General features: G+C 36.7%; 1 protein-coding gene across 1 annotated transcript in view; it reads right to left on the reverse strand.

Annotated features, from left to right (window-relative positions):
- Positions 1 to 10801, reverse strand: part of COL4A2 (collagen type IV alpha 2 chain) — a 234063-nt gene that overhangs the window by 24941 nt on the left and 198321 nt on the right. Inside the window, exons 36-38 of the mRNA XM_029283411.1 lie at positions 9731 to 9805; positions 1734 to 1841; positions 970 to 1041 (exon numbers count right to left, since the gene is read on the reverse strand). Coding sequence (XP_029139244.1) covers positions 970 to 1041; positions 1734 to 1841; positions 9731 to 9805 — 255 coding nt within the window. The remainder of the gene's footprint in view (positions 1 to 969; positions 1042 to 1733; positions 1842 to 9730; positions 9806 to 10801) is intronic.

Genomic DNA, 10801 nt, shown 5'->3' on the forward strand with positions numbered 1-10801 from the left:
TTTCTTATAAATTGCTTGAATTGCTTTGTTAAAATTTTCACCAAAGTCCATTTCTTGAAGTTGTTGAAACATAAATTGCCAATTTAAGTTATCAAAGGCTTTTTGTGCATCAAGAAATATAAGTGCCATCTGGTTCCCTGGATGAATTTCATAGTATTCCAAGACATTTAAAATAATCCTCAAGTTGTTCTTTATCTGTTTTTTTGGTAGGAAACCAGAACCATGTTTTTTTGTGATGGGGGAAGGAGGCTCCTCCAATTTACAACCAGAAGCAATATCTCTACTTGTACCTTGTTTATAATTTCTGCCACAACCATAGCACTTGAAGATCACAGAGATCCAGATCTTCTTTTAAGCAAGACTCAAGGAGAAGATTTTGGCCCAACACTAAAAAGACAATACTGTAGTTTAACCTTTCTGGGTTTCTATTGCTGAAGAGACTTACTCTCAAATATCTCAGCATGGCACTCTCAGATATGCTCTGAATTAGAAGTCCTTTTTCAGATATTATGGCCCCCAATAACAAAGAGCTTTCTAGCTTAACATTAGCACTTTAAATTGGATCCAGAAATTAAATGGAAAATAATGAAAATAATGTACCAACAGTACAATATAATCATAACACTCATTAAAGCCAGTTTTCCAGCTGTCACATTTTGTACTTGGAAGTTTCTGAACTGCGCCCCACATTGCAGTAATCAAAATGAACGGTTTTTAGGACGTCAGTCATTAAGAGCATCAATATAAACTATAGCAATAGCTTCAGCCGGTAAAAGTTGCTCCTTGCTACAGAGGAAACTAATGAAGCTAATGACAACTATAAAGCTTTGCAAGTGTCTATAGATCCAAATTTACCATCTCTGAAGCTGGGGGGAAGTGTTGTTTGTTTGATTTCAAGTTGGATATCACTTATCTGTAATAAAAATCAGGTCTTCATATTATATGTCACAATTAATAACTGGAACATACCTGGTGATCCTAGCAAGCCTTTAGTACCTGGCAAACCATCTAATCCAGGAAGTCCTCTGATCCCATGCACACCTTCCAAAAGTACAGCAAAATCAGTATTATTTACAAATTTAAGTAACATATAATACAGAATTCTTTGAAAATTTTTGCTGAGTTTCAAAATGATAAAAAATTTTAAGCCAGGCTAATGTTACAACTGCTATGCTATTGTAACACCATTGGTAACAGAAGTTGGAGCACACACTACTGAGCCAAATGCAGGAAAATGCAAGAAAAAGCTAGTTGCATAAATTTAATTTTGTATATGGATGAAGCCTGACAAGGAGACTCACAGGCAGATAATTATTGCAAGTACTAAAAAAAAGCCCTTAACGACAAAGAAAAGCAGCTACAGCAAACTGTAAGATACAGCAGACATAGATTCAGCTCTTATATCTCTTTCCCCTGCCCATGTATCATAATGGACTGAGAGTCACTGGTATCTCAGTAAAAGGAATGTTTGACACCTCTGCCAAGATGATGCCTCTATTACTAGACTTCAGGTTCTTTGCTTCTGACTTTTCCTGTCCTGGTCCTTACAAAGCTGTTCTGCCAATGGAATGGATTCTTAAAACCTAGCCCATCCTTTCATAGACTTTCCCAAAATAATTCCACAGGGTTGACAGAATTTCTTAAACGGATATGAAACACAAAAAGAGAGAAATTGCCACTGAATGTAGCCCATAACATATTAGTAGCAACTCTATTGACAGAATTTAATTTACCTTTTCTTCCTGGAAGGCCAATGTTTCCAACACTTCCTTTGTCACCAGAAGATCCAGGGAAACCTGGATCTCCAGATGCACCTTGTTCCCCAATCTGCCCTGGGAATCCTACAGAACAAATAAATATATATACATTAAAGTATTAGTGTATTTCTCCAATAATGGTAAAACAAATCAATTTTTGCAAGAATCCCTTGTTTATTATTTTAACACTGAAAACCGATATAATGGGAAATAGGCTATGCCACATTTGTTATGTTTAGCTTATGTAACTGAGTCTGCAAGGTGCTCTTGATTATAATTGAAAGGAATTGGTAATGGATATTGAAATAATAGAGCAAAACAACATCTTGGACTAAGCAAGGCTTCTGTTAAATTTCAAGCCATATTCTCTAAATTTAGACAAAGAAAATATTTGCTATATTATACGGGACAATCAGACAAGGCTGTCACTCTCTAAAAATCTGATTATACATTATTCTCTGGATTTGGATCTCTTGCTTTATTTTAATTTAATTTTCTTGTTTGGACAACAACTTTTTAGATCTTTTATCAAATGGATTATGATTTTATTGAAAAGAATAAATAAGAAAATAAGCTTGATGAGACAAAACCTAGGATTTTTCATTAGCAAACCACTGTTTTAATTTCTCACAATAAATATTACTTTGGGGGGGATACATCTCACATGTTATATATAATATTAATTACAACATTTCTTAGTATTTTGGTTGGAATAAAAAGCCTTAAAGAAATAATATTTGCATCAGTTCCCCTTCATAATCAAGATTACCATTAAGAAAAAGAATAGAATAGAATAGAATAATAACTTTATTGTCACTTTGAATGTACACCAATCGGCATACATTAAAATGAAATTTTGTTGCATACAGCTCTCAAAGGGTCACCACCTCCGATATACACTACATAAATATGACAAAAATAAATAAATAAATAAATACAGAATTATGCATATACCCCATATATTATATGATACAGAGAAACAACAGTCTAGTTCGAGTTATGTATACATGTGCATAGCAAGAAAAACGAATCTTGTGAGTTTACCAGACGGATGGCATAGGGAACAAAGTGGATGGCTTTTTTTAAGAGCTGGTTTTGTACAAAATTTATTGTATTATGCCACTTATTACTTTATATTAATATATAGCCAGATGATCTATTGGCATAAATTTATTGGGTTTCAAACATTGTTATTTTAACTGTTGACTTTTTAACTTAACTTCCTTAATCTTTTAACGTGAGCATGATAAGTTTTCTTGGATTCACTGCATTCTTGGAGACATTTTTGGTAATCAGGGAATTGTGCAGTGTTTCTTGGCAGGGTTTGCACTGATCTGTTCCAGATCCCCCTTAAGCTACTGAACTGTCTTTTTCCCCATAATAGCTACTTTAAGAAATATCCCAGCCTACACAGGAACATACTGTAGCTATTGAGCATTCCTCAAAGAAGGACACTCCTTTGCTGTCATTGTTTTCTATCTGAATCTTTACTAGGCTAGAGGTCTTCAAATGCTTCTCAGTGACCTCCAGCTTTTTCCACATGCAAATGATTTTCTAGCCCAGGGCTTTTCAACCTTTTCACAGATTGTACCACTTTAACGATATGGCAATATTCGAGTACCACCAGTCGCCTAGCAAGGTGTCAAAAACTTGACCAAAAAAAAAAGGAACAAAGTGATAAAGTACAGGTAGTCACTGACTTACAACAGTTTGCTTAGTGACTGTTCGAAGTTACAACGGCACTGAAAAAAGTGACTTGTGACTTTTCACATTTATGACCGTTGCAGCATCCTCATGGTCTTGTGATTTACATTCGGATGCTTGGCAACTGATTCATATTTATGATGGTCACATTGTCCCAGGGTCATGTGATCACCTTTTACAACCTTCTGACAAGCAAAGTCAGTGAGGAAGCCAGATTCACTTAACAACCATGTTGCTAATTTAACAACTGCAGTGATTCACTTAACAAATGTGGCAAGAAAAGTCATAAAATGAGGCAAAACTCATTTAACAAATTTCTCACCCCTCCTCTTTTTATATCTTCTCCTCTCCCTCTCCTTCTTTTATATCCTCTCTTCTCTCCCCCCTTCTTTTATATCTTCTCTCCCCCCTTCTTTTATATCCTTTCTCACCCCTCCTTCTTTTATATCTTCTCTCCTCTCCCCTCCTTCTTTTATATCTTCTCTTCTCTCCCTTCTTTTATATCTTTTGTCTCCCCTCCTTCTTTTATATCTTCTTTTCTCTCCCTTCTTTTATATCATTTCACTCTGCTCCTTTCATATCATCTCTTTTCTCCTCTCCTTCTTTCATATAATCTCTTCTCTATCCCTTCTTTTATGCCTTTTCTCTTCCCTCCTTCTTTTATATCTTCTCTTCTCTCCCTCTTTTATATCTTCTCTTCTCTACCCCTTCTTTTATATACTTTTTCTCCCCTTCTTTTATATCTTCTCTTCTCTCCCCTTTTTATATCCTTTCTCTTTGCTCCTTTTATATCATCTCTTCTCTCCCCTTTTTTATATCTTCTCTCTCCCTCCTTCTTTTAGATCCTCTCTTCTCTCCAATCCCTTCTTGTATATCCTTTTTCTCCCCTCCTTTTATATCCTTTCTCTCCCTTCCTTCTTTTATATTCTCTCTCCTTCTTTTATATCCTCTCTTCTCTCCCCCTTTATTTTATATCCTTTCTCTCCCCTCCTTTTATATCTTCTCCTCTCCCCCTTCTTTTATATCGTTTCTTCTCTCCCCCCTTCTTTTATATCTTCTCTTCTCGCCTCCCTTCTTTTATATCCTTTCTCTCTGCTCCTTTTATATCATCTCTTCTCTCCCCCTTCTTTTATATCCTTTCTCACCCCTCCTTCTTTTATCTCTTCTCTTCTCTCCCCCTTCTTTTATATCCTTTCTCTCCCCTCCTTCTTTTATATCTTCTCTTCCCCTTCTTTTATATCCTTTCTCTCCCTTCCTTTTATATTGTCTCTTCTTTCCCTTTCTATCTTCTCTTCTCTAACCCTTCTTTTATATCTTCTCTTCTCTCCCCTCCTTCTTTTATATCCTCTCTTCTCTCTTCCCCTTATTTTATATCCTTTCTCTCCCCTCCTCCTTTTATATCATCTCCTCTCCCCCCCCTTTCTCTTCAGTGCACTTCCAGCTGACTGCTCTCCTCAAGGCTGTGCTTTCTTCCCCCCTTGTCTTTTTTTTTTCTCCCTCTCCTGCCAAAACCTGCTCCTTTTATCGCCTTTCCTCTCTCCCTTTCCTCCTTTTCTCTTCTGTGTGCATTGGAAGCACCAATCAGCTGGAGCAGCAAGACCCAGGCAACACCTCGTGCAGCTCCATTTGAATCTCCGCCTGAAGATGGCGTGGGGCTGCCTGCTGCCGCCAATCAGCTGGAGCTGTGCGTGTGGATCCTTGGCTCTCAGCAGAACCCAGGCAACACCTCACGCAGCTCTAGTTGACTTTCTCACAAGCCTGTGCGGTGCTGCCACTGCTTCACCTCATCCACTTTTACACATCTTTTTACACTTTTTTTTACAGTGCTTTTCAACCCAACATACGCATACCAACTTTCAGGTGCTGACATACCACCAGTGGTATGCGTACCACCGGTTAAAAAGCCCTGTTCTAGCCTATCCCCATGAGGCTCTGGGGCTTCCAGTTGTCTTGGAAAGCCAAGCTGAGTAACACCACAAGTCAAGTGATTTGGCTCCTAGTCCAGAAACAATAGTTTCAAAATGCCTTGATTCAACTGAAAGCAGGATGAACACCCACACTCAACTTTTGTAGCATTCCCCTGCCCTTCCTCCAGAAGCCGATGCCCTGAAGTGCCCTTGCTTCTCTGCTTCACCTTTCTTCTGCCAAATGGAGGTAGAGATAGTCTGGATGTTGGTTTTTTTTTTACCCCTCTCTTACTGGGAAGCTAAAATGGTGAAGTGATTTGCATGGGTGGAGGGCCAGTTGCTTTCTGTTTCTGATATTTCCCTATTTACTGACTGGGAAGACCACTAGCCAGGGCAAGATGGGATCATTGCTGGATGATTATGGCAATGGAGAGAAAGCTGGCAGGTCCTCTGGGCAGTTTTAGTATACAAGCAAATATATACAAACAGTAATTCAAGCAATAGATAATTCAATGGACTAGATACTCTAGATGACATTATCTGATTAAAAAAAATATCATTTGGAATTCCTAATAGACAGAATAACTCTCTATATATGGATTTATCTGGTGACAACCGTGGATTTAAGGAGCCATGGTGATGCAGTGATTAGAATGCAATATTGCAGACTGAGTCTGCCCACAGCCAAGAGTTCAATCCTGATGGGGCTCAAGTCTTCCATCCTTACAAGGTCGGTAAAATGAGGACCCAGGTTGTTGGGGGCAATATCCTGATTCTGTAAACAGCTTAGAGATGGTTGTAAAGTATTGTGGAGCGGCATCTAAGTCTAAGTGCTATTGCTGTTGCTATTGCTATTGCTACCTGGTAACAATCATGACATATGAAATATTGTGGCTTGGAATATAAGAATAAATGGTATAAATGAATGTATTCACGAAGGTGAAAGTGCAGGTTTGAATGACAGACTAAAATGTTTCCCAGGTAGTATGAACTAGTATTAGCTGGACTGTTGTGGGTATGTATAAAAGTAGAAATTCATAGCTTGTTTTTATAGTTGCATTTTATGCTGCAATGAACAGTGAGAAATGAAAGAACCTGGGATAAATTTTCAGAAAAAAATTGTGCAACATTTTACAAGAATGTGATCTAAGCAAGTAGTTCTTTTGTTAGGTGACATGGACAGACAGGTGGGAATGAAACAAGAGAATACAGAAAACTGATGGGTCCATTCAGAACCCCATTGGTGAGCATCTATTTACAAAATATCTGTTTTGAATATGTGGTATACACATAAGTCCTTGTATATAATGGTGGAAAAATTATTATAAATCTAAAAACATGATTGTAAGTTTGAGAAAATTGGTGAAGGGTATAATAGTGCTAAAAGGTTCTGAAAGTGATAGAATCATGAATGAATATGGTTTGAATAAAAGAGTTAGAAGCAGTAGTTTGGTGAGGTCCAAAGATAATGAAGATAAAGATAATGAATAACGATAATGAATTACATGTAATCAAATTACAAAATAATTATATTATAGAAGATGAAACATCAACAGGAAAGGGAAAATTTTTAAAAAATCCTGGACTTGATGAGATCTTAAAAAAAACATGAAAGAAAAGACAATTTGAAGAACACAAGGCAATGTGGTTATGGATGTGGGGAAAACAAGGGTGGTAACCAAGTATAGAAACAATGGAGAGGGAGACTGAATTCTTTTAGTTTAAACCAGTTGTAACTATTTTCCCTTTTTCTTATCTCATGCTTTGAGGTTGTTTGTCTTTTCTGCACTAAGCATAAAATGTTTTATTGTAAAGGGAATAGCGTAGTGGGTATGTTTGCAACTTTTCAGTGTCTAAGTATCACATTGTCTACTCATACTATTTACCCTGTTTGGATATTTGTAACGATAAACACTTATAGATTTTTATATTTTTGAAGTGGAGGACCAGGATAATTGGGGACCCTCGGAACTCCCGGAAGGTACGGAAGGTGTGGTCCTATAGGAACTGGGGGTCGAAGTGGGAAGAAAGGAAACAAAGGAAAGTTAGGACATTTTATCTTTTTTTATTATGAAAAAAACATATCACAATAATCTGACACACTGGACCCCATGAAGTCTCCATTTGATGCTATTTCATAAATATTTCAGATTTGTAGTATGGATTCCTAAAAGGGTCAACAAGAGGAGAAGAGTGGTATTTTTTCAAACGTTAAGAATCATATTGTGAACATAGTTATATAAAATAAATGTGGACAACCTGATGTCTACAGGCCAAGAGTGGCCTTAAAGAAATGGCTGTCAATTAAGACTGGCTGGAACTTTTTGGGATAGGATGATATGAGTCAGTGAGCCAAACTGGGATGAATCCCCAGGGTAGTGTCTGCACCAGAGGGTATAGGGCTAATTTGTTTCAGTAGACTTTTAGTTGCCCAAAAACGTAAACCGTAAGTAAACATAAAGGAAATACAGGAAGCCCAACTAGGAAACCCAACTTGTCAACTAGGGCAGGAAGGCAATACAGCATAGGCCTAAATCATTAGAAAGGAACCTATACCTAAACCACTGATAAACTGCCCAAGTCATGGCAATTGGCAGTCCACTGGCCTCTGCTTGATACTAGCCTATGTTCAACCTATAACACAATGCTGATCAACATGCTAGCCATTTATATGTTAATAGTATTTTTACTTATATCATGAAAAATCTTGTGGTTGCTTTATAAAACAAATTCTGCACACCCATGCAATAGATAGTAATCAGGTCATTGCAATAAATGTTGTAATTCTCATTCCTTCCTCATGTATAATTTCTTTGTATGTTTTCCTACAATTTTTTATCTACTTGGTACTTGAGATACATGTAGAACAAGCTAACAAGGGACCAAAGCAACTATGGGACAAAGGTTCTTTTTTTGCTGTTGTCTAGAAAATTGTAAATTTTCATCATTTTAGTTCCTAGAGATTCCAAAATGTGTTATCTTCAGGTTCCCAGGCTAGATTCCTGAGAAATTAATGGATATATTTACTCTCCCTTCTAAGTACTTTCCAGGCCTGATCCTCTTAATACTGTCATCTGCTGAGACTTTTATGGAGAAGCATGTGCATGCTCTAAAGGAGTTCAGGGAGAGACAACAGGGATCTCTCCAGATGTTTTAAACTAGAGTTCTTATGATTAAATCCCCACAATTCCATAGCCCCATTAGAAATTATAGGCATTACAAAGCAAAACAACTTAGAAGGCTACACATCTGCCACATTTAAACTTATTACTGCAGATTTAATTTAATTTGGTGATATTGATGATGTATATTTTTGACATGATAGCCAGCTTATTTATTTAACTCTCTTACTGAATTAAATCCATAACTAGTTGGGTTCACTCAACATGGCAAGCCGAAACCAGATCAAAAGACAGACATATAAGATCTTATTGTAAGTGGTGAACTCAAACAATGCATACCATCATTATGTTATTTCAAAACTGTTTAAGGTAGGGAGAGCCTTAGATCATGGCTTCTGGAATTCTTTCCAACTAGCAGGAATGATAGGAGGTGTCTATATTTTCTTCTGTATAACAAAGTAAAATGTTGTATCTGTGTAAATATTTCTGCACTTGCCCTGTTTTGTATCTCTGATTGTAGCTCCTGATTGCATTGGAAAGCAAGGGCAGCAGACCACATATGCTCCACTCTGGGCCACATGGCCAGGAGAAAGGAAAGAAGGGAATGAGCCAGTCAGCAATGTTCCAAGATGTTGTCCACAAGGGTTCTCTTTGGCAATGGTTTTCTCTACATATCCAAGCCAGTCAATTTTCAAACCCAATCTTTCCTTTGCTAGCCTCTCCTTTCCACACCAAATTTGGTTCTGCTCTGTTCAGTTGTGGACAGAAAAAGTCTTGATTCCCTTTACATAATTTCTTTCCAACATTCTATTTAGTTACAAAGAAGAACAAAAGTCTAATAAGAACGTTGAGTCACCCTGGAGCTTAATTATAAGTGTGTCTGTGTGGAGAGAGAGAAAGATAGAACGAGTGGGCTGCATTCTGAGTAGTCTGAACGTTGCAATCTTAGTTTTCCATCTGGAAATGGGAATCATTATCATGGTTTCATGATAAAGATCCTGAATAAGTTAAATATGACAAACTTACAAAGCACTTGACAATTTAGGAATTAGTCTATCTTAATTAAATAGAGCATTCAGTCATCTTCTGTAATGATATTGAAATGCATCAAAACTATTGTAGTAATTCCTAAGCGCATACAACTGTTAATAAATCTATTTTCTAGTTAGCTATTTCATCTGATAATGAATTATTCTATGTTATAAATGCACTCATGTACACATTACATATGCATAAATACCTGGTGGTCCAGCAATTCCAGGGATTCCTTTAGAACCTTTACTTCCTGGCAAATTTATAGCATCTCCTCTGTCACCTATGAAGCAAGAGATATGTTTAATTTTACCAGTATCCATCATTTGAATATATTTTAATGTTAAAACTTGCCAGGGAATTTCTTACTGTACACATACTGATCTAGAGAGACATTCTACAAGATTTTTTTCCCCAACAGATGGAGACACTTTGACTCTTTGATTGGCAAAGGTCATCTGATTTCCCAGACTGGACTGAGAAGTACAGGAACAAATTTTTGGAAAGAAATTATGCCAATATTCTGAAATGCCAGCATGATAGATCACAGGGTAAAAAATTAAGGAATCCCTTTCCCTTAGCTATTCCCTCCCATGTGTCCCAAGCAGATATTACATGATGATAAAAACTCTCTCAATGTTTTCTTATTCTTTATAGAACTTAAAACTAAGAAAAATAAAATTCAAGTTATAGACCGTGTCCTGCAGGAACATTCCTGCAGGGCACTCTGGTAATAATCTGCATCTGCCAATGGATGGGAACTTTTAACACTATGTATGAATGGACATCTAAGTTATCACTCTCCCAACCTTTTCTAGGAGACCTTTTTCTTAGAAGTCTGAGATAGCAGATATTTCCTGCTTATAGGATTACCTGTTTTACTCATGACGTGCCAAATTTTTTGTAAGATGTACAAATGCATTGCCCTAAGGTAGGCCATATAAAAAGGGTTAATTTCAAGAAATATCTTGAATGAAGGTGTAAGACCTTTGATTCTATGGCTCCCTTATGTCTAATCTGTGTCATACTTTATTCTGTGCATGTATTCTACAATGTTAGAGGAAAATGAAAAAAATCCCAAGGTCTATAAAAAACAGAAGTTCCTGCAAGAATGAAGGTAGAAAATCAGCTTTTTTTTCTTAAATAAAGTATAAAAATTAAAAAATAAATTGAATTAGAAGACAAACACACATAACCAAGATATTCAACTTTACTCAGATAACAACACCAACAAAAACCCTCATGAGTTTAGTCTTGGTCATGCCTGTGAAATTATTTA

Source organism: Protobothrops mucrosquamatus, unplaced genomic scaffold (genome assembly GCF_001527695.2).
Source record: "Protobothrops mucrosquamatus isolate PMUCROS unplaced genomic scaffold, P.Mucros_1.0 scaffold78, whole genome shotgun sequence".
Taxonomy (NCBI): domain Eukaryota; kingdom Metazoa; phylum Chordata; class Lepidosauria; order Squamata; family Viperidae; genus Protobothrops; species Protobothrops mucrosquamatus.